A 25,260-nucleotide genomic window follows, 5' to 3' on the forward strand; every position below is an offset into this window, starting at 1 on the left:
TTCTCCAGAACTACTTTGTGTCCAACAAAGATAAAAAAGAGGTCATCTGAGGACTTTTAGAGCATAGTGCAAGGAAATAAAATCATTTGTTGGATCGCTTCTCTTCACCAAACATACATATCCAGCTTGATTAGCGATCTGTATTGAGTATGTCAGCTGAATTAGCCTCTCCTCTCATCCATTCAGCACACGGACCTAGTTAACATGCAAAAAAATCCTTTACAAGCTTCCTGCAGCATCAGGACTAGATTTTAAAAAGGCTATAACAGTTCAAGCTAATATCATGTAAAAGCCCTCAAGAGACCAAAAATACATTACAGTGCAGTACTGTGAAATATTTTAAAGTGTGTATTAGGCTGTTATGGGAAAAGTCAGTTCTTCAGTTGCTGTTGTATGAGAAGGGGCCTTGTGAGTCTCATTGTTAATACTTTGCGCAAGACCCAAACATTAGTGAAATCTTCATTGTTTGCTGTAGATTACTCTTATCCTGCTATGTCTCTATTGTGTCATCATTGGCTCTGCAGACATTGGCCTGTCTTTTTGACATATTCTCTCATTTTGGGAAGGATCTCAGGCATTCAGTCAGTCGATTTCCTGCTTGAGGATTTTCATTAGCCCCATGGTAATTGTCTCCTGCATAATAGACATATGGAAATTACAATGCCGTTCATCATTAGTGCCTTAATTGTGAGCCACCTTCAACTCCCTCCTCAGTAAATAACAGAGAATTTTAACTCAATTTCTGGAATTAAACTGCAAATAATTTACATAACACCAGTGATCACTAGTATCATTTTTGAATTATATATATATATATATATATTTTTATTTTTGAATATATATATATATATATATATATATATATATATATATTTCAATTCAGTTTAGCTTCTGTTAGTTTTAATTTTGTATTCATTTTTAAAATCATTTCTGGTTTTGGTTACTTTTTTTATTGAGTTTTACAATTCTTCCCCTTTCTTCATCTTCCCCACACTGCCTATTATGACACACTTATTTTTATCAGAAATTACATAATATTCTAAATAACTCCCAGTTGGACTCCTTCCCTATGTTTGCTTCTCCATTTCTGCTGTAACTCTCATCACTCTGCCATAAAAAATATCACAGAAAAATCTCTGAAAAATAAAGCAGAATATACAGTTGTGTTTGAAGAGTAACTATATTTCCCCACTTTATTCAAGGCAGTGTGTAATTACCATAAATTAAAAAGTACCATTCCAATGTGCTTATGTGTTCTCTTCCTACAGACAAATGGAGGTTCTGATCAGTTTGAACAATGCCACATCGTATATCTCCAGTGCTTTCATCATCACTGCCTCCACATGTGTAAGTCAAACATAAGACCATGAAGGAAAACTGTCTCTTCAGCTTATATACTTATAACAGAATTTATAACTGTAAAAATTGGATTTATATTACATGCAGTATTTCCTTTGTTTCTTTCTGTTTTCATAACATTTTGCTATTATCCTGTTTTTAAGCCAACTGTAAATGTTCCCTATCTTATTAGTCGGACGGCACAGTGGTGGCCATTGTGTTCTTGGTGCTCTTTCTCCTGTTGGGTTTGGCTCTGATGTGGTGGTTCTGGCCTCTCTGCTGCACTATTGTAAGTGTCACATGTCTTCCAGCATCCCAATGTGAATTTTGTCCCTTTTCACCTACATAATCTGTATTGAGATTGAACTGGTATTGAGATATATTGACATATTTATTTCTCATTATTTATATCTTCCTATTTGGTACTTTAACTGTAAATTATCTTGAGGTTTACATCATTCATTTACAGTAAGATAAGAAATCAGTAGTGGTTTACTTTTCTTATGGTGTTAATTTAGCTCATAAATTGTTTTGTTTATATTTACCCAGTTTTAAGAGATTGTGGCTGAACGTCAAATTTGTAAATTTCAAGGGAAGCACAATACACAGCAACAGACCTCACCACATCCTGACTATTCATCTGATGCGTACAGCAACAACAGCTGCCAAAAATACAGAAATATTTCATAGGTGGCAATATATTATTGGCTGTATGCACTGATAGACTTTTTATTGTATTTTTGTGGTAACTTACTGGCAGCACTTTTGTCAGTAAGTTACTGTAACTACCCCTTTACATTAGCTTATTGCAAGTTCATTTTAAAGTATAATGCCCTTACCGTAACTCAGTTTTACAGTACTATATCCTTACTGTAACTTAGTTTTACAGTATAATAATATTACAGTAATTTTACTGTAATTTATTTTACACTATTTATTTTATAAAACCTTTGAATATTTAACATGAATGCCATTGAATGTAATCAATTCCAAATTAGTGACCTGAGTCCATGTACAACAGTATATTTTTATTCACCGTCACTACTAAATACATCCATTACTTATTTATTGTGCTTTATTCTGGAACATAGAGAACTAAAAAAATTGAGAACTGAATTCATAACAACAAATCAAAGCAGAGGTCATGACAATATTGCAACAAAAAGAACTTTGGCAACAAGCATCCTAGTTGGTCTTGGCTGCATGGCCTCCATAACCACTGACAGCTGATCTGAAACAAAACAGAGGGGAAATGTGTGAGAAATGGTCATGAGTCCATCTCATCTAAATTTGTTCATGGACAGACAAGGTAACAACTTGTGCAACAGCAGTTATTCCCAGTATAGTACTGTTTAAACAGTATTGCTTTTTTGCATGTCCTTGTCAGGGAACTCCATTAATTGCTTGAATTTACAATCAAGTTAAAGAGTAACTTTATGGTCCTTCAAACTTAAACTTTTTTTTTTTTTTTTTTTTGCAGTGTTTTAAAGTATCTTTTTAGTTGTGACAGCTCTTGATCCAAGGAATTTCAGTGTGTACAGTATCAGCTATTGCAACATTTGTATTGTTTGTGAATATTAGAGCAAAACAATCTTTTGAGTAATCTAGAAGTACTCTTGAAGAATACAGGATTATAACCAAAATTAATACTAAATCAAGTTACATAAATGGCTGTCATCAAATTCTCTGAAATAGTTTAATCTAATAAGAGAAGAATAGTAGAAGAATAATTGTGAATCAAACTGAATTGAATCAAGATCAGAGCTGAATTGAGAGCTTGTGGATAAAATATAATTATGAAATCTCAATCAATCCCCAGCCCAACATATGAGTGATCATATAAAAAACTTACAAAACCAAAGGTGCCATGATTCTAGGTGGTCCTGAAAAGAGTCTCTGGGGTGTAGTTGGCTCCTGCTGACACAAGAAAAAGGGAGGAAAGGAAGAAACATCAGAGAGATATTGCATATCTCAGGTGAGGGATGTTTTGTCATATATATATATATATATATATATATATATGTATATATATATATATATATATATATCAATACATCTCTTTAATTATTATTATATTATGACATTTCTATCATAGCTGCAGTTAATCTAATGTCACATACTGTGTCTGATAGTTAAAACATGCTGACAAAGCCAAAGATGCTCAGTGCTGTGGCTCCTAAAATAGCCTTTGAGGTGTAGTTAGCTCCTGTTGAAACAAGCAAAAGAGAGAAAAAGAAGAATCATCATTATTGACTAATCACTATATGTTATGATAAAGCATAGATCTAGAATGACTGCTAGATTGATCACTTACACAATCAATTTACAATCAACACTGATTTTCTAGCATTTATCTTGCAATGCATTTTCTTTCTTTAATTAATTTATAATTTTACTTGAATATATATATATATATATATATATATAATATATATATATATATATATATATATATATATATATATATATTATTTTATTACTTTTTTCTTCTCTGGCATATTTTTAAATTTCATTGATATTGATAATGGTTAACGTTTTAAAAGTAAGTGAAAAGTACTTACCACAGGAAAACTGGCAGCTAAATTTTGACGTTTGGCGATTCACTCAGAGGGGAAGTCCGTTATGTGCGCAGCCGACACAAGCCTCAGTTTATTTGCGTGCAAATAAAATGTAAATTCTGTAGGGTGTAAGCTAAGCTTATATATTTAATTTTTTTATGATTTTAAAAATACATTTTTTTCACCACACTTGTGCTTACCCAGACATTAAATTGAGAATGCAGATTCATGTTTTTCATCTGCAGAACAATTTACAGTAGCACTACTGCTTTTGAGCAAACAGTAAAGTACCGCTAATTCCCATATACAGTAAATTGCATAAAAATATCCATAATGCAGTGCATATTACAGTAGTTAACTGTAAAACAAATATATGGTAGTTTACTGGGCTTTTTTTGCGGTAAGTAACTGTAAAATTACAGAAAAGTCTAACAGTGTATATTGGCTGTAAGATGAAACCAAAGTACACTCTGCTATTCTTAAAATAATAATTTAAATTAAAAAGCAGTTATGCTTCACGAGCTCTGATGTGCTTGTATATACAGCATATATATATATATATATAAAATTTACAGATGGCGAGTATCGCTATGATAATCAGCGTCAATGCACCACCTCTCTTTGAGAACCTGGCGGGTGCCATTCCAGGATGAGATGGAAGCATATTTTGGAAAACCAACAAAGGCATTAAAATGTAAACCCCCCGCAGCATGTCTGGACTCTGCCCTGTTTGTGTGATGACAAGGCTGAGTCAGTTAGATCCATCTGCAGCAGTTTATTGATACACGTAACCAAACAGATAACCGCAGACATAAACTCAGGCAGGCCTCAAAAGGGAACTCAGGCAGATTTTCGTAAAGAACTCAGATAAGTACAAACAGAGGGTCAGCAAAGAACAATAGAACAGGATTCAGAGATAATACTACTATGTGCGACATAGACCAGGAGCAAAGCAATACTTCACAAAATAACCAAGAGGGGAGCAGTCCATATAAAGGGGGGAAGACAAGGTGCAGGTGATGATACTAATTGTAATCAAGGTAACTAGGCAGGGTTAGACGGGGATGATTGCACAGAGGAACACTGGGAAATGAAGTCCTAATATTTCAGGCGAGAGGGATCTGATGCAGCCAGAGGAGGGCGTAGCAGACCGTCCCATGACATAGCCCCTCCCCTGCGAGCGGCTCCGGAAGCGAGGACCAGAACGTCGACGGGGTCTTCCTCGGGGTCTGGGAGCAGGTCGGTCAGGATGGTCACGATGGAAGCTGGTAAGCAGAGAGGGATCCAGGATGTCCTGAGACCTGACCCAGGAGCGTTCCTCAGGACCGTACCCCTCCCAGTCAATGAGGTACTGTAGAGCCCCGCCACGACGTCTAGAGTCCAGTACCTCTTGCACCCGGTAGGCCACCTCGCCGTCAACCTCAATAGGAGGATTCTGCACCGGCGTGTTCCCCTCTTGGACCTCCTCTCTCCTGGGGGTGACTGCGGGTCTGAAAAGAGACACATGAAAGGTAGGTGAGATTTTGTAATGAGAAGGAAGAGCCAACCTAAACGAGACAGGGGTGATCTGGCGCAGAATTTTAAAAGGACCAATGAAGCGAGGGGATAGTTTCTTGCTGGGTAGTTTGAGACGGAAATCTCGGGCTGAAAGCCACACCCACTGGCCGGGACGGTACCGGGGACCCCCACGTCTCCTCCGATCTGCATAGTGCTGATATTGGCGGATGGCTCGCTGTAAATGCACATGAGCGGCATTCCACGTAGCCTCACTGCGACGAAGCCAGGAATCTACCGCAGGGAGATCTGAGGGCTCGCCCGCCCACGGGAAGAGCGGAGGCTGAAATCCCAGGACACACTGGAACGGTGTCAGTCCAGTGGCGGGCTTAACCAGGGAATTCTGAGCGTATTCAGCCCATACAAGGTAACGACTCCCACTCCTGCTGATTTTGATGGCAGTAGGTCCGTAGGAAGCGAGTTAGATCCTGATTCAACCTCTCAACCTGCCCGTTGGCCTGAGGATGGTATCCCGAGGTGAGGCTAACATTAATACTGAGTTTTCGAGCAAAGTTCCCTCCACACACGAGAAGTAAACTGAGAGCCTCGGTCAGTTACAATGTCCTCAGGCAGGCCAAAAAGCCGAAACACATGATTGAGGAGAGCCTCGGCGGTCTTTAGGGCTGTGGGAAGACCAGACAAAGGGATGAAACGGCACGACTTTGAAAACCGGTCAATTACTGAGAGGATGGTGGTGTAACCCTGGGACTGGGGAAGATCCGTAACAAAATCCACGGCGATGTGGGACCAAGGGCGTCGTGGTACCGGCAGTGGCTGTAAGAGACCAGCTGGTTTCAGGTGAGAAGACTTGATCATGTTACAGGTGGAACACTGGTGAACAAACTTGATCACGTCAGCCCGAAGGGAAGTCCACCAGAAACGATTGGAGACTAACTGAGTGGTGGCTGTGATACCTGGATGCCCCGCACTGGGAGTACAATGAACCCATCGGAGGACACGGTCGCGGAGCTCAGGAGGAACAAAGAGGCGGTCCCCTGGACACTCCGGTGGTGCTGGATGTCTTTGCTGAGATGCAGAAATCTCTGTGATGATATCCCACTGCACTGGCGCAACAATGAGAGAGGAGGGCAGAATGGGGACTGGTTCTGAACACTCGTCATTACTGTCGAACTGGCGCGAGAGAGCGTCCGCCTTGCCATTCTTTGAGCCTGGTCTGAAAGTGATTTTAAAATTAAATCTGGAGAAGAAGAGGGACCAGCGAGCCTGGCGAGCGTTTAATCGTCTGGCGGACTTGAGATATTCCAGATTTCTGTGGTCGGTAAGCACAGTGAACGGATGACCCGCCCCCTCCAGCCAATGCCTCCACTCTTCAAAGGCGGCCTTCATCGCCAGTAGCTCTCGATCGCCCACATCGTAGTTGCGCTCTGCTGCATTGAGCTTGCGAGAATAGAAAGCGCAGGGATACATTTTAGCTGGATTGCCATGACGTTGCGACAGGATGGCACCCACGCCCGTGTTAGAAGCATCTACCTCCACGATAAACTCTCGCTCGGGATCTGGGTGATGGAGAATGGGTGCTGTGGTGAATCTTCTCTTTAAGCTTTCAAACGCTGCCGTGCATTCCGAAGACCAGCGGAAACATCTTCCTCCTCCTTGGAGTAGAGAGGTGAGAGGAGCCACAATCATGCTGAAATTTCGAATAAACCTGCGGTAAAAATTGGCAAAGCCCAGGAAGCGTTGTAGCTCCTTCACTGATGTGGGTTGAGGCCAGTTAACCACCGCTTGTACCTTGTTGTCATCCATCACCACTCCGTCTGCACTAATGATGTAACCCAGAAACGAGATCCGAGTCTGATGAAACTCGCATTTCTGTATCTTCGCATACAACTGGTGCTCGATCAGACGCTTGAGAACAGCCCGCACATCCTGAACGTGCGCTTCAAGGTTATCTGAATAAATCAGGATGTCGTCAATGTATACAATTACACTCCGGTTGAGCATGTCTCTGAAGATTTCGTTGACAAACGCTTGAAAAACTGATGGACTATTGGAGAGGCCGAACGGCATGACCCGATATTGATAGTGGCCAGAGGTTGTAGAAAACGCCGTCTTCCACTCATCACCTTCCCGAATTCGAATAAGGTTGTATGCATTTCTGAGATCGAGCTTGGTGAAATAGCGAGCCGTGCGGAGCACTTCCAGGGCAGCTGGGACGAGAGGCAGCGGGTAGCGGTATTTGACAGTTATCTCATTGAGACCCCGATAGTCTATGCATGGTCGGAGACCCCCATCCTTCTTTTTAACAAAAAAGAAACCGGCGGAAGCAGGAGATGTTGAAGGGGTAATAAAGCCCTTAGCAAGCTGCTCATCAATATACGAGTTCATGGCCTCGGTCTCAGGCTGAGATAAGGGGTATACTCGGCGCGCTCGGCCGCATGGTTCCCGGCAGGAGCTCAATAGCACAGTCGCCGGCACGATGTGGAGGTAATTGTGAGGCGTCACACTCGCTGAACGCCTGGGCCAGATCATGGTAAACAGCGGGGATTTCCTGCAGATTAACGTCCATGGAGGAGCTGGAACTCGGTTCTGGACCCTGGATGGCAGACATGCATCCATTCAGACAAGACGAAGACCACTGGATAATCCTCCTCTCCGACCAGGAAATTTGCGGGTTGTGTCTCTCCAGCCAAGGAAACCCCAGAATCATAGGATGAAGTGGCGAATGAATAGTGTAGAACTGGATGGTCTCCTTATGTTGCGGGCCGATGCTGAGAGTGAGAGGTGGCGTGATGTACTGCCGCTCCCCTGTCCCCAGGGGGGCGACCATCCAATGCTGTCACTGTCACAGAGGGTTCACAAGAGCGGAGAGGAATACGATGAGGTTTTTGCAAAGGTTGCATCAATGAAATTTCCAGCAGCTCCCGAGTCGATAAAAGCCCTCGATTTTACAACCTCCCCATTAATAATCAGCGAAATATCCACAGTGAAAGATTTAGAAGAGAGTAAACGGGAACTCACCGCAGCGGGATTTCGTGAAGTGGCTTTCACTGGGCAGGAAGCCCTCAAATGACCGGCCTGACCGCAGTACATGCATAAATGATTGCGCCTTCTCCTCTCGCGTTCAGCCTCGGAGAGGCGGGTGTATCCGATCTGCATGGGTTCGGCCTCAGGGATGCCCACCGGGGTTGAAACTCAGACTGGTCCTGATGGGAGTGCGGCGAGCCCCGGATGAGATGATCGAGCCGGATGGCGAGCTCCATGATCTGACTAAGGGTCTTTCCGTCATCACGACAAGCAAGTTCTCCCTGCAGCTCTGCATTCAGACCCTTCCGATACAATAGTTTGAGGGGATCCTCCCCCCAGCCGGTTTGAGCCGCAAGCGTACGGAAGGAGAGAGTGTAATCCGCTGCAGTGGAATTTCCTTGACGCAGGGCGAGCAGCAGCTCCTGGGTCCTTTCCTCCCGCTGGGTGCTCAAACACCTCCCTGAACAGGGTGACAAATGCATCATAAGTAATGGACGTGAGCTGACCTCCTGACCACAGTGCCGTTGCCCACTCCAGCGCTTTTCCCGTTAGCAGGGTGCAGATGAGGAAGATGCGACCCTCATCGGTGCGATGTTCTGGAGCCTGCTGGCTGAGATAAAGCTCGCACTGCAACAAAAAGCCCTTGCAAGTGGAGGGTGAGCCGTCATACTTTTCAGGTAGGGATAATCTTGGATTATTTGAGGTCGTACTCACAACCGGCAGCAGAGGGACAGGTACAGTGGGCACTGGTGCCTGATTGGCTGCTGCCATCTGCGGGGTCAATGCCTGAACGGACCTGACGAGTTCCTCTGTGAGCGAGGTGAGTTTTAACCAGCTGCCGCTGATGTGAAGCGAGCACCGAAGCCTGGGATGAAACCTCCTTGGCGAGGCGATGAAACTCTGCTGGATCTTGGCTTGGTGAAGTATTCTGTGATGACAAGGCTGAGTCAGTTAGATCCATCTGCAGCAGTTTATTGATACACGTAACCAAACAGATAACCGCAGACATAAACTCAGGCAGGCCTCAAGAGGGAACTCAGGCAGATTTTCGTAAAGAACTCAGATAAGTACAGACAGAGGGTCAGCAAAGAACAATAGAACAGGATTCAGAGATAATACTACTATGTGCGACATAGACCAGGAGCAAAGCAATACTTCACAAAATAACCAAGAGGGGGAGCAGTCCATATAAAGGGGAGAAGACAAGGTGCAGGTGATGATACTAATTGTAATCAAGGTAACTAGGCAGGGTTAGACGGGGATGATTGCACAGAGGAACACTGGGAAATGAAGTCCTAATATTCAGGCGAGAGGGATCTGATGCAGCCAGAGGAGGGCGTAGCAGACCGTCCCATGACAGTTTGTCTTGGTGGAAGAGCTGCTGTTCCTCTCCATCAGGGACCTCGGCACAAGAGAAGGGCCATGTGTGCTTTGTTAATATTTAAACTCAGCCTTGCCAGTTTTCAGCAATCAGAGAAATACAGAAGCACCTCATCCCCCCCGAAACACACAAATTAGTATCCACAGCCATGGCAACACGGTTTTTACCAAATAGTAAAAAAATTGGAAGGTCAACTAAGTATGTGTTTTTGCACCATCAAACCGGTCAGTCCAAAGACTAAATTGACTACAGTGGACAATCTAAACATATAAATGTTGGAATATAAATAAATAAATAAATAACATTTTATTTCTTAATTTTTTTTTTATTAAATATAAAACAAGGCATCTGTTTATTTATGTTCTGATACCACACTCTTAGGTCATTAATTTGTTGTTTTACTGCAAACAGGTTAATTTTATGTTAATGGAAATGCACCATTTTAATTTGGAAATATGCTACCAGCTACTTGTCCATGATCACGTTAAGCCTGGGAAACAGCTTGACACAACAGTGTGTTCAGAGGGGTGAAATGGACAGATTATAAACTCCAATTGGACAATTATCCCAAAAGCCATATGGGGACGTTGCACTGCTGGACTGTGATTGGTCGATTCCACAGCTGTGCCACTAGTTTTTAGCCCCTCACATGAGTGTCAGATGGCTAAGTACACAGACATTTTGGATTTAATTATCAGCTCTTCATCGTCCGAACCACATTTAAAGGGTTGTCATCTGTTCGTCAGGTAGTTTGAGAACCTAACAGCCCAGCATGTCATTTGTGTAATGCCTTATTTATCCCACAATATGTCTGGCAAATATAAATCTGCTCTTTAATTACTCAATAAAAAAGCTAATCCTTTAGCACAAGGTTCTGTCCAAAGTTATGTTAATCATCACACGCTGGGGCCCCATGGATGGATAGGATTGCATTTTCCAACAATCAGTCAAAGAGCAATTAATTAACTCTAATTGATAATTTCCCATCATTATAATGGTAACAATGGCAAAATGGTATCAGTGCGCTTTAATATGAATGAAACAGCTGTTCTACCCATGATATGTGATGATTAAAAGGCATTTCTTCCCCTGAAAACTCATTTAGTAAATGTTTAACCTGCAATGGCAGTGTATCCATTTTTCATGTTTAATGAGACAAGGCTTCCATTTTCGGAAAGCATCTGCAATAGAAGGGGTTACATGGTTGACAGATGAAACATGGTCACATCCAAGGCATTTTATCTAGATTGTTGGAGTCTATTCTATGAGTTACAAAGGCTCAAGTATGCCAAGCTTTACAAATTACATATGTAGCCATTATATTGCAGTTGTTTGCCCTTTAACCTCATTGACAGGGAATGGGACTGGTAAATGACATTGGATTCAAACTTGTGTCGTCCACATAAGCTCAACTGCTGGGCCGCTGCTCTGACTCAAACTCACTTTTGTCTAGTAACACATTTATCCATCATGTTGAAGAGTGTTAAGATGTGTCAGGTCAGTTGATATGCAGCGATCACAAGGGATGCCAAAGACATTTCCAGTGAGGAAGACGTCTTGTCTGTGAGAAAAGTCACCTGCTTTATCCAGCGTAGTGTTTCTCGTGACAGAGAAGCAGTCGCAGAGAGTGCTGAAGGAAGTCATCTCATCCTGTTAACTCTCCTTTGCACTGGGGATCAGCCTGGAGTAAAGCCCACGTTTCCCTACTGCATTTCTTTGCAGCTAATTAATTCCTCAGGACTTTATGATTGGGGGATTGCAGGGGAGCGTTGAACCTCGTCCAGTTATTTAAAAGATAAACGGACCACCATGCTCACCCCAAAGACTCCCCTGTCAACAAGTTGATTTTTGGGCTTTCTTTACTTTGCACCAGGGGCCTACAGCGTTAGTTTACAAGCAGATCCTGTAATCAATTGTGGTGATGCCAGGCTCCAGTTGTTCAGCTGTGAATCAGGTTCTTAGATTAATAAATAACTTTGATTAATTTCATTTATCTTCTCAGGTTATTAAAGATCCACCCCCCCAAAGACCTCCTCCACCTCCACCTGTAAGTAAATATAATTAATGTTTATAAATATATATTTTTATTTAAAAATACATATATTTTTTAACATACAAAAGGTTTATTTACTGTTCATTTGAAGGTACTATTTTTAAAATGCTAAAATATAGTCCAAAATTCAAAAGTTTGGGGTAAGATTTTTTTTATTTTTTATTTTTTTATTTTTTTTTTAGAAATTGCTAATTTTGTTCAGCAAGGATAAATTAAATAGATCAAAAGTGACAGTAAAGACATTAATATTACAAAAGATTTCTGTTTCAAATAAATGCTATTTGAAGGATCATATGACTCTAAAGACTGAGATGGAAAAAATCCAGCTTTGTCAGCACAGAAATGAATTACATTTTCCAAAAATGGAATTCCTAAAATATTAAAATCCCAATTAAAATCTTAATGACTTCAAACTTTTAATGGTAGTGTGCATAAATATAACAGACAACATCTGCTGTTGTATTTACAATGCTTTCTTTGAGTCTGGAAGTTTCAATTTGATCAATTTTCTGTCCACATTAATTTTTTTCAGAAGCCAGAGCCAGACCCAGTACCCAAGAAAAAGTGGCCAACTGTTGATGCATCTTATTATGGGGGAAGAGGAGCAGGTGGTATCAGACGCATGGAGGTGAACATCAAGACATTACACTTTAATGATGCTTATAATGATTTGCAGCCCCTTGATGACAAGAAAGATTTTGATGTAATCACAGCTGCTTTTGACCTCCTCCACTCTTTCTCTCCGGAGTGTTGATGACCTGCCTGATATTATTAATGCTTTGTATGTTTATTAGGTCACATATTGATATATCAACATGCTTCTTTTTCTGACAGTTTTCATAATTCTAGGACTAACATTATAAAACAGTTTTTTATACAACAGTTAATTTTGAATGCTTACTGAGCAGTGTGGAGTTCAACTAGGATTGTGTAATTTTGCTTGGAGGCTGGAGCAAGTATCTTTTTGGAAAGTTGGACTATCCTTGTTTTCTTTGGCTTACTCTCACCAGTGAAAGTGGAGTGAGAGAAAGTGCAGAAAATAGAAAATCTGGAGTGGACATCCAGTGGAGTGCTTTAATTGGGGGTACATATCATGTGCAACATATTGGTACCATATCGGTTATTGGCTGACATTTGACTTTTTCCTTCATCTAACCCTTACCTAAAGTTATTCTTTAATAATAATAACTGAATAACACAGTTAAAACGATAAACAGATAAACAGGATTATTATAAATAATATAAATTTTCGTACTGTCATTTATAATGTTTTGATGCCTTGACTTGTAGCATTTAAAGTGACTTACTTCAGTTTATAGTGTTTTATTTTTTATTTATTTTGAAAAAAATTGTGTAGAATTTTTATAAGCCATTCACATGTTATCTAATATAACATGAATGTAAATATCAGTGCATCCCTATTTACATTCTCTTGTTTCAGTCTGTGCATTAGTTGGCAACATGCAAAACTTTGACTTCACTTGGAATTATTTTCATTGATGTCTAACAGGTCAAATTTAGTCTAAAATGCAAATTACTTGATATTAATGTTTAAAGAACTGCAAAATAACTTATATTCAGTACAACAACAACCAAGCTTGTGTGATATTGCCTTATTGGCATAATACTAAGTTATATTGTTCATGTTAGTATTACTTGTGTTGATTTCTCTTTTCGATAAATCTCTCCTGCTATTACTCTTATTGTAAGTTGCTTTAGATGACATGTAAATCTTAGTATACTTAAGTGTTAGATATTCTTGATCATTTTGGTCCAGACCTAAATAATCAGGTGGAGGATTAATGAAGTTAATTAATGAACATGTTGTTCTTTTTTGATCCACACAAGAGCATGAAATCCCTTAAATGTAGCACAGCCCCTGTCTGATGGTTTGACGTGACAGGGCCCTGCCAGTTCAGCTTCCATGATGTCCCGCTGTCTTAGGTCATGCTGACGCTGAAGGATTGAGAACCGCTGTGACAAAATGAATTCATCTTGCTGACTTCCATTCTGTCATTCGAGTTTGTTCAGCTGAAATGTGCTACGTAGCACTGTATCCATCTCAAAGCTGGTTTTAAAAGGGATACTTGTTACACGCTCAACCATCCCTCATCCAAGCTCCCAAGTAAAGGAGACGTCAATATCTGACATCTTGGGGAAACCATTTCCACCAATTATTCCCATGGGTGTAAAGCTTCGGACTTACCAAAGCACACCTTTCTTTAATGTTTCGCAAGCTTTCATTCATCCAGACAACCTATTTCCATTTCTGAAGCTGTCTCAGGACCAGGGGAGGAGGTTTACCTAAGATCAACCTGCCTACTTCCTCTTTAATTAAAAAAACACATCCTGACATGTAAAGAGGGAAATGTGGGATGCAAAGAATGTTTTAATAATTGAGAGTTGTTGCAGATTTGGGACGTCCAGGGATGCTGTAGAAAAGCTGTTCTATACTGAAGTGATTTTTAACCTACAGCTTGTGGAGTGCATATATCTTTTTATTTATAGTTTGGTAAGGTATATAATAATATAATATAATATAATATAATATAATATAATATAATATAATATAATATAATATAATATAATATAATATAATATAATATAATATAATATAAGAAAAAAAGAATGTTACAATTTCTGTGTAGGTCCGTTGGGGAGAGAAAGGGTCCACAGAGGAGGGTGCACGGCTAGAGAAAGCCAAGAATGCAGTGGTGTCAATACAAGAGGAGACAGAAGAACCCATGATCAAAAAGCCACCCACATCCCGACCAACATACCATCAATCTGAATCCAAGTGGTATACTCCAATCAGGGTGAGTCACTTCCTAATGCTGTTGAGGCCATCACCATCTTTCCTTTGCTTCCCTTTCCTCATTTTGAGTTTCAGTCTAAGTTCATCTGAAAATGCCTCTCTATTATGTTTGTTGCCTTTGCTTGAGATTAGTGGAAAGCAAACCGAGCTGAGGCCATATCTTGATATATTTGTTTCATCATAGGGTCGACTTCAGGCACTGTGGGCTCTTCTGCGGCGACAATATGACCGAGTTTCACTCATGCGCCCAACTACCGCAGATAAGGTAAGCCACAGATGGTTTGAGTTTACCCCATGCAAATTGCAAACATGGTTCATCACCCTTACATGCTACCAAACTAGAGTATTCCATTGCTGCATATGGAACATAACGGGATATCAGTGCATGTTGTATCAGTTCAGGGGCTATTTCCTTTATTGTGTGAATGTGTGAGTGTTTGTGTGCATGTTACAGTGAATATGGGTACAAGCTTCACAAATATTACAGGATGAGACTGTAATGACTTGTAATGCACTAATATGTGTGTACAAACAAGCCATATGAATGTGCAAAAACAACATTTAAGGGTTTGTTTTTTATCATTTTATAGAATATACTTCCAAAAGTTTGGGGTCTGTAAGTTTTTTTTATGTTTTGTAAGAAATCTCAAAAGCTCATCAGAGCTACATTTATTTGATCAAACATGCAGTAAAATAATGTGAAATATTACAATGAAATATTTTTTTTCAAGATTATTATATGAATATAAAGTTCAAAAGAACAGCATTTATTTGAAATAGAAAACTTTTACAGCATTATAAATGCTCTTCCTGTCACCTTTGATAAATGTAATGCTGAATAAAAACATGAATTAACCCCCAAAATTCTGAACAGTAATGTATATGAAATATGAAGTGAACTTTAGTGAAGTGGATCATCTTCTTGTGAGACAAAAATAGCCTGAGGTAAACAGGCTTCACAAGTCATACGATGTGCACACTACAATTTAATTATTATTATTTTTTTCTAAAGTAGGGCACAGTTTGAAGTATTAGCTTGGGTTTGTTTCATCTTGAAGAAGCCCTCACCACATGTGTGGCGCTAGTGCTCCCATTAGCTGAAATATCCCAGTCACGCTTGAGCCACTTGTTCTGTTTTACTTTATTTCAAACAAACTGTTAAAACCTTTGTAACTCTCAATACATCTGAGAGGAGGGTCTGGAGCCTCCAAGCGGGACCCTGGCACACTTCAGTCAGACCACAGCTCTATCGTGCAGACTTTCAAGCCCTTGATCATGTGCACTGGGTGCAGGCATGAGCTATCAAAGCCTGAGGAGTCCCTCGCCTGAGCCAAGGTGGGCTGCGTACGCTCGGCTAGAGAAGGGGGGCTTTGATGCCCGACAGGAACCCTCCGGGGTCATGAATTTTTCAGTGCTGGATCCGTAGGGTTACGAGGACTCGTACAGGTGTAAGGAAGCAGGTTGTCACAGACATCTGTTCAGCTCGGAGACCCCTCCCGGTCCCTCCCCCCACTCCTCCCACAGACAGACTGCTGGATTGTCAGCAGATGTAGTTTTTTCAAGACAGCCTGAACACTTTCTGCTCTGCCATTTACTGCCTGAGGGGCTCCAACACCAAAGGTAGAGCGGAGGGTGGACACTGCTGCACTGCCGAACTTGCCTGGGGCGCAAATAAAGAGATCTAATGTGGTTTGACTGTGTTGTTAGGGAGACCGGGGAGCCAGAGAGGCACTTCAGAGCTAGCTTAGCACTGTAACATCTGCCATCAAGTTTTTGGAAACAGCGGCGGGGGACAGCAGGTAGAGAATGTGGCAGCATGTCTAGGGCTGGCCTATTACTGGCGGGGGCTCTTTTGAACACACGCCCACCCGCCCGCCTCTATGTTTCTCTTTCTCTCTCGCTCACGCTTCTATCTAACAGTCTCGACAAGGCTCAGTATTGTTTTACAAAGCAGCAGTCTGCAAAACACACTAATAAGCACCTTTATAAATGATAATTTAACATACATTAACCCCAGAGACACGCCACACAAAGGCAAACTCGAGACTGGACCCGCAGAAAAGGATTTTGTTTCTTCTGCTGCTGTGGGTCTTAAAGGCATTGTTAACACAAAAAAGACAATTCTGTCATCATTGAGCATGTTTACATAGACACCAGTAAGCTGATAACTCACAAATATCAGCTTATTAAAATAACCTGGTTTCCCTGTTTACATGCACGTCAATAACCTGACAACGCAAGTAAGCTACGTTTACATGAATTTATTAGTAATTCAGGTTATTTCCCTTTAATGACGTCACATTATAATCATTTGCGTATCTGACTCTGATTATTCCATATGTTTGTTAGTTGTGATGTTAAATAAAGCTTGCAACATGTTTACAAATTTACAGCTCATATTCTCCTTTTATGCAGTTATATAACCACTTCTACTTCTGCTGCTCGAGATGAGAACACTTTTTTATCATTTTCTGTGTTCTGTGTTGTGCGGTTTATGCTTGCGCCGTTTATGACCTCACTCCGATAAAAGAAAACCGGTTACCGCGTTTACATGACCATGTGCATTTTCGGCTTAATAAGCATAATTGGCTTAAGAACGTGCATGTAAACGTGCTTATTTTGCTCTACAATTCAAGGCTGCATGTATTTAATCAAAAATACAATAATATTGTGAAACATTATTACAATATAAAATAGCTATTTTCTATTTAACTATAGCTTTTAAAATGTAATTCATTCATATGATGGCAAAGCAGAATTTTCAGCAGCCTTTACTTCGCTCATGGTGTCAAATGTTCCTTCAGATCCGTTAGCATTTATTTTTTGAAATAGAAATCTTTTGAATCATTTAAAATGTCACTTTTGATCAATTTAATGCATCCTTGCAGAGTGAAAGTATAAATTTATTAAAAAAAATAATAATAATCTTATTGACCCCAAACTTTTGAACAGTAGAATATATAAAATAGGTAAATATGAAGTGATGTGTAGACAAATGGATCATTGTTGACTATGATTTAGGATTTTTTTTCCCTCAAAGTATGGCACAGTTTAAAGCATTTGTTTGTATTCAAAAATTTAAATTCTGCCATCATTTTCTCATGTCATTCCAAACCCGTATTACACATTCTTCTGTGGAACACAAAAAAGGATATTTTTTAAAAAATGTCTCCTTACAATGAAAGTCGGTGGGTTTTTTTGACCTCATTCACTTTCATTATAAGGACAAAAACAGTTTAAATATCATCTGTTGTGTGTCACAAAAGAAATATAGTCACAGGTTTTGAATGGCATGAGGATAAGTAAATGATGACAGAATTTCTTTTTATTGCTTTTGTTCCCTGATTGGGGGTGGTATGGGAGTAATGACGTTAACAGATAGTGATTATAGATAGGGTGGTTTTACAACATTTTCAAGATGTCGTTCAGTAGGATATTTCTTTTTCTTTCTTTCTTTTCTTTCCTTTTTGTTGAGTAAATCAATCCTAATTTTCTCTCTGGTTTCAACTCCCACACTCACTTACTCAGGCTGAGTCAATACTGTCAGATGTTTTGGAGCCAAGGAAGGCTCAATGTGTAATACAAGCATGGTGCAAATGCAATATTTGCAGATTTAGCACCAATGTCCCCCCACAGCCCCCAGAAAGCATTGTTCAAAATGTATAATGTCACTTTAGCGTAGCCTCTGCATACATTAAACCCTATTAAAATCAGTCTCTGTATAACACATACCTTATTAGCCCGTGCCGACTGTTGCCTCCTTAGGGCAGTGCTGTCATGAGGTGGAGTGTATTTTTAAATGGTGTAAATTCCGACCTTAGACAAAGAAAACATGTCAGTTCACAGTCTCGAGGCCTAGCACTCATGGCGGAACTTGCCCTGGCTAAAATAAATAAATAAATATGTTCTGTTTCGGCCCAGTGTGACAGCATCTTAATTTAACAGTCAACGGTCACATAAACAGAGCGGTGGGAGCATTTTAATTAAGAGACTGTGAGCGGGTGGCACGGCGGGGCCAGCACTTGAAGAATGCCATTAGAGGAGGCAGGAGAGAGGAAGAGAGGGAGGCAACGCTGGCATGGAGAAATAGCAACGGGGTAGATGACGAAGGAGAGAGTGAGAACAAGGGAGAGAGCGAGGGAAAGATTAAGGCTCTAGGCTGGCAGATCGGGTCCCTCAGGTCGGAGCCACACATGGCCAGGCTTTGCCGCAATAGTGTTTAAGAGCCCAGTCTCTGACTGGATTAGGGCGGGGAGCGGCAGACCGCGAACTGTTTGTGTTTTACCCCGGGAGCCAAGAGAGTGAACAGTGTCCTAATGAACTAGCAAGGCCAGTATGAAGTGGGTCTGGCTGCTGTAGTGAGGGACAACTGCCTAATGAGCAGAACTGAACTGCGTCGAACAGATCAGCAATGCAACAGCCTTCAGAAATGTGGTTTGCTTGGCACAAGGTAGAAGCAGCATCATTTAGATATGCAATATCTGCATTGCCTTTCGAGCTTTTGTGTGTGATTTTTGTACAATGTTAAAATACTTTTTCTTATTTCACAGACAAGCATGAAGCCAATTGTAGACTGATTTCCCTAAAATGTGTAAATACTTGAACTCTTTGGTGAACAAAACATTGCTGCAAAAATCATTTTGGACTTTTTTTATGTGAAATATCTAAATATTCTTCAAATATGATTTTTTAAATAAGCAAATCAAAATATAATTGATATTAGGATATTAAGACTTATTTTCAGACAGTGTATCTTAAATGAAGCTTATTTTTATTGCCTAATTTTCAAATTGTAGTTTTCTTGTTTTAAATCTACCTATATTTAGTGATGTTTATGCTTAAAACAAAGACAAGAATGTGAGAAGAAGAATTTTTTTTTCTAATTAACAAATAATAATAATTAAAAAAAAGATCTTAAAAGCGTCTTGTTTAAGGGATGTCTCTATATATTTTTACTGGAAAACAAGAAAATACTGAAAATACGAATTGCTGCATATGAATAAAATAAAATAAATTTTATTGATTTTTATTTTTATTTGTGTATTTTTGCAGTGATTGCAGTGATGTGAGTTTGGAGCAGAACAATCTGTATAATCTGATTTAAACAGTTATTACTTGTGCAGTTCCATTTAGTGATGCTGTGTGCAGAAATTAAACGCTTCAGCTTTAAGCCAAAATTGTTTTTTGGTAACATTTAAATGGCTTAATTTTTCGCCCCCAAAAATAATTTTGTCATGTATCCTATTGATATGCAGATTTCATATAATCAATGTGCTGATTAAACAAGAGCTCAAATTGTGGACTCACAAAAATGACAGGATATCAGAGTGCTTAATAGTATTTAATGATTTAATCTCTCTCTGATTGTGTTATCACAGGATGTTATGAGACAAATACAGCGCAAATACAGAATTTTTTGCCTCTAGGAAAAAAAAAAAACACTTTCTGTTCTGTAAACAAACAGAAGCAAGCATTGGTCTCAGTGTACAAATAAAACCTGGCAAATGTTATTAAGTTGAAACATACCCTAGATCAGAGGGCACAAGATTTCTAATTAATGGGGTAATTGGAATTAAATCAGAGCGTCACAAATAATAAAGCAGAGGAAAGCACTTGTTTATGGAATCAGAGAGCTGACCGCGTAACAAAACATTAACATATTTATAGAAGAATGAGTCTTTCACCATCTGCTGTAAATCTTCACATCTTCATAATTTTCCTTGAGTAGCTGATTTTTGCAGCCATTATGGCTTTTTTCATTTTTTCATTGTGTTTGTTATGACAATCGGTGTGCATCCTTTAAACATGCTTGTGTCTTTTTTCTGGTCCTCATTAGTGCTATCAGCAGACTGGCCTGTTACCCTTAACAAGCATTAAGTAGAAAGCTGACAGTTCAGTTAAAGCGCAGCGGCTACAGAGGAGAAATGACACCTTTAACAGTGACTGGCTTACCGATTTCATGAAACGGCCCTTGCTCTTTGAACCACGTCTCTCTCCGTCTTTTTTGGGGGGGTATATGTGAAATGCAGAAAGTAGGGCAGATGTCCATGTGGCTGGTTGTAAATTCGACAGTGTCTGCCGTGTTAATCTATGAGCCTCCTCAAACAGCCAGACCTCCTGGTAACGGGATTAGTTTGGGGACCCCAGTGAGCTGGTTTGGAGGGTGGCACTGGTGGGGGGCAGGATACACATTAGATGGGTTTACACATTAGTAGTGTACACATTAGATGGGTTAGGAGAGGAACTAACATATCCTCAAATGTAGATAGATAGTGTTTTTCTTATTTGACGGGGCTTTAGCCATTGTCTCCAGTACATTAAGCACTATTAAACTGCCATTACTGTCAGTGGATGCTATAATTCTCAGCAGTACAAATAAATTTCAATTTATTTTAAAAAATGTTTTAAGTTTTTGTTTATGAAAAAATATATTATATATTGGGATTAAATATATTTTTTAAAACATGGTTTAAATGTAACATTTTTTTTTTTTGTGATGATAACCCTTTTTTTTTAAATGTTTAAAAAAAAACATTTCAATGATTTTATGTCATTCTTATGATTTCTCTTCCAATTCCTTATATAAGATTTCAGCATAGCTTTATTTGCCTTAAAACTTTCTGTCTTGATTGAAGGCTTGATCTGAGTATAAAAAAAAAAAGCAATCCATTAACAATCATGTTTTTTCTCCTCTTTGTTTGCATTGCATATTTTTTTTCTATTGTGTTCGAGTGTTTTAGCCTACAGAGCTTTTTATCTTAGTGATCATGCCTCTGTATGTGACAGAGGCATGTGCTCAGAAATGCTTTTCCTTCTGTATCGGAGCAAATTTTGCTGATTAGCCGGGTAGGCTGGTACCTGCCCCCTTTAGCAGACTGTTTAACACAGGCGCAAGCTTCTGCGTACTTCCCCTTAACCCTCTGATTCAATTCGAGTTAATGTCCTGTTGGTTTGTGTGTGTGTGTTGCGTGTGTGTTCTCTTTCCTTTGGCCAGACTGGCTACAAATGTGCCCACATGAACGTGTGGGCCATTTCTTCATCGTCTATTAAAATCAAAGCCCTGTTGCAATGAGAGCTGGAATCTTGGCTTTAATTAAACAGCATTACTGTTAGTGTCAGACATTCCCTGGGCTGCTTTGTCGCATTGATTTTTCTCCTTAAGTGTGACAGACCTATGGAGATCATACAGGGAATCGGTAATGTATTGTAATTCACTCCTTCCCTTGTCTGATCAATTTGAATATTTAAAGTGATGAACACAGTGCACGACTGTTTAAAAGGCAATTTGCGTAGATTTGTTTTAGTGGTTTGTTTTTAAGATATTTAAATATGCACATTTTGCAACAATGGTCAGTAAAATACAGTAAAAAAAAAAAAAGAAGAAGAATCGAGAATGGTAGCATTTAAATTTAGTACATTTTTAGAATTAAATAAATCTAGTAATTAAAATGAATGGGAGACACTTGTAAAATACTTGCATTTAATTTAAATGAATAAATTTCTTTAAATAAATAAAATACATAAATTTACATTAGCATAATAATCTTTTGATTTTGAATGTATACACTGTAGTAATCCCGATTTTTGCGCCGTTAGAAAAGTAAGCTGAATGGGAGAAACTGCTATAGCTTATAATACACAATGGATCATTTTTTCAGTTTGTAGCTGTGCTTTTTCAGCCCTCTGAATGCCATGCATGGGATTTCAGCTACTTGATTATGCTAATTAGTATTAATATGCAAATTTGGGAGGCCTCTTTATTTTAAACTGGCCTAAGCAATATTAAATGCAGTTCTAATCTTTATTAGACACTAATTATGTGTGTTCATAAAATGCATGACTTTAAAAGTGTTAAAAAGCAGGACTTTAACAGTGTGGCTTGATTTTTGTCACTGCTGAAGCTCAGTGTTTGGCTAGACGCTGTGAAACTGCACCCTAGGATCTCCCTCTAGATCTCATATCACATCATATTATAGTTAAGACTCGTGGTCCCTCGATTTGAGCAGAAAGTCACTTTCTTACAGGTCTGATGCAATGCAGCATGCAATTTTGAGCAATGTATTTTTTAAGATGCCAAGTTTGGCATCCCTGTATTACTTTGCGTTTGGAGTGTCTTTAACATTTCATCACTAGAGCCTGAATTGGCCATAAATAAATTACAACTTGTGGTTCATAATTGATTGGAAGAAAGGACACAGATGTGACAATTATCGTGCAGCTGTTGAAAAAATTGGTTTATTCATTTATGTATTTGTTCCATCCTGTCAGTCAAACATTTTCTCAGACGAGGAAAGCTAGCACCCTCAAAAAACTAAATCAAAAAGTCCTGCTTCTTTTTCCTAATGACACACCAAAACTTCTGGTCGCCGATCTGCACGCTTTATCAAAATTAAAGAGATGCGAATCACAATCCATATGACATTCATCATCATAATAGATCATCATAACAGTTTATAATCGAACACAGTAAGTTTAATGATGATGTGAACTTTAATGAGTTATAGGTCACTCTGACCCATGCATCTTATCATATATTATCAAATCAAGTAGAAACAAAGGACTCTGGGTTTGTCATCAGCAGAGAGATTTCAACATAAAGAGATCAGATCTGTGGGAAATGGCGTTGTTTACTTTCTTTTGTTTTGATCACAGTCGTCTGGATATGTATCCGAGGGTCTCAAAACAAATGCATTTAAGTAGTTTTGAATCCCGATTTTTGTGTGCACAGATGCAGAACTGCTCTTGTGGTCTTAATAGTTTTAACCCATCAGATGGCCCAAACCCTTCAGAAGTGGCAGCCGCAAAAATTTCCTACCCCAAGAAGTTAAAGTGTTTTACCCATCCATTCTGTCTGGCTGTCCAACACGAATCCTTTACACAGAAGATCTCAATATGCTGCTCACTTCGTCCCATGTATTTTGCATGCATTTTCTCTGACTTCATTTCAAAATATAATAAAGAATCTGTCTCTTTCAGATGTCTTTTTTTATTTTTTATTTTTTTTTAGAGACAGTAGCACTAATTAAAACATAAACTGTGGTCACCACGATAGTGATGGAAGTGAGAAAGTATCAAGGCACAGATGACTTGATGATGTGAAATTCTAACTAAAGACAAGGACTCTGGAGGGACTGTGTGTGTGTGTGTGACTGTGTGTGTGACTGTGTGTGTGTGTGTGTGTGTGTGTGTGTGTGTGTGTTTGGCCTCTACTGGTTGTCTTGAATAGAAGCAGAAGGTCTTGTGTGTTTCTGGTTTTGGGCCCAGTGGAATCACGGATGTGTTCATTTTAGCCTGAATGTGAGTAATAACTTTATGACACTTAAGGGCATTTAAGGTCTGAGGGAATTTTCCATGTTTGTTAATACATTGTGTAACACTCCTGACTCATATACAGGAAATCTGACATTTATTATTGTATTAGGTTTCATCTTACTGTTTGTTGTTTTTTTTTCTCCAGAATTCAGATTTGGACATAAAGTGGTGACCCAACACAGAACCAAACTTTAAATTACAAAAGTAAACAAAAATGTCCTTAAAATCAAGCATTTGCATTTCATATAATCTGTCCTTGTTGGGATCTACAACAAAACACAGAGGCGGTTTTCTTTTTTTATGTTTTGACTTTGCTCAGTGATATGGTTATGATTATATGCATTTCATTATTTTAAATTAGCATTGTTTTTCCCTGCTGTCTGTTCTCCACTCAGAGCAGGCCTGTGACCTATTTTTTGGGTCATGACCCCAAATTGAGAAACACTGCAATATAGAATGTGAAAACTGAAACCCAAATGGGGATTCCAGAATTTTTCTGTCAAAATGATTTGAATCCTGTTAAAAATAATGCAAAAAATATGCTACTTTCTAGATCCTTCTTTCAAAAACATTTGATTTTACAGTGATAACATCAAATTTAAAGAATAAGGGGAAGAGCTGAAGCATTAACATTTTTCTGTGAACCTTTTTCATCTGTCTGTGGGATGTCGCAATCTCATTTTGGTTAGGTTAACACTGTTGTGACTTCGTAGGTCTTTTCTGTGAACTTTACTCGTACATATTGACTCATGATTTTTCATTAGTAAGGCCATTGGGTATGGGTTAATAAGATCCTCTGTAAGATAAGGATATGGAAAGTTCTACTCTTTGTTATGGTTGCATATAATAGCACTAATGTCTTTGTTGTCAGGGGCTTGGCTCGGGGGCACTGATTCTCCAGAATTGGAACCTATGCAAATAAATCATATTTACTGTTTATTTTTCTCACTGTAAGATATGTAGGTAGTTGAGATGAAACACTTTTCGAGAGTTGACATCCTGTGTGGTAGTTAAATGATATGCTAAAACAGCATCTTGCTGAAACATTTTAGATTATTATGCAGGCAGCTTTTATGACCTGATTTACAGTAGTAATAAAAAAAATATTTTTGTTTTATTATATTGTTATGTTGTGTATAACTGGTGCTAAATGCACTGAAATAGCACAGCATTGTAAGTAATTATATTAAGACCATAATCTATATCAATTAGGCTTATTATAGAATGTACCTTATTTATAAAACTCAGCTCTATTTGCCTGAGG

The 25,260-nt window shown here is 39.2% G+C and overlaps 1 protein-coding gene across 1 annotated transcript in view; it reads left to right on the forward strand.

Moving 5' to 3' along the window:
* LOC109077366 (anthrax toxin receptor 2-like) overlaps positions 1-25,260 on the forward strand; it is a 54,418-nt gene that overhangs the window by 14,680 nt on the left and 14,478 nt on the right. The window contains exons 11-16 of the mRNA XM_042756552.1: positions 1,269-1,347; positions 1,532-1,627; positions 11,819-11,863; positions 12,402-12,497; positions 14,518-14,685; positions 14,869-14,949. Of these exons, the coding sequence (XP_042612486.1) occupies positions 1,269-1,347; positions 1,532-1,627; positions 11,819-11,863; positions 12,402-12,497; positions 14,518-14,685; positions 14,869-14,949 (565 nt within the window). The remainder of the gene's footprint in view (positions 1-1,268; positions 1,348-1,531; positions 1,628-11,818; positions 11,864-12,401; positions 12,498-14,517; positions 14,686-14,868; positions 14,950-25,260) is intronic.

Source organism: Cyprinus carpio, chromosome A5 (assembly GCF_018340385.1).
Source record: "Cyprinus carpio isolate SPL01 chromosome A5, ASM1834038v1, whole genome shotgun sequence".
Classification (NCBI taxonomy): Eukaryota; Metazoa; Chordata; class Actinopteri; order Cypriniformes; family Cyprinidae; genus Cyprinus; species Cyprinus carpio.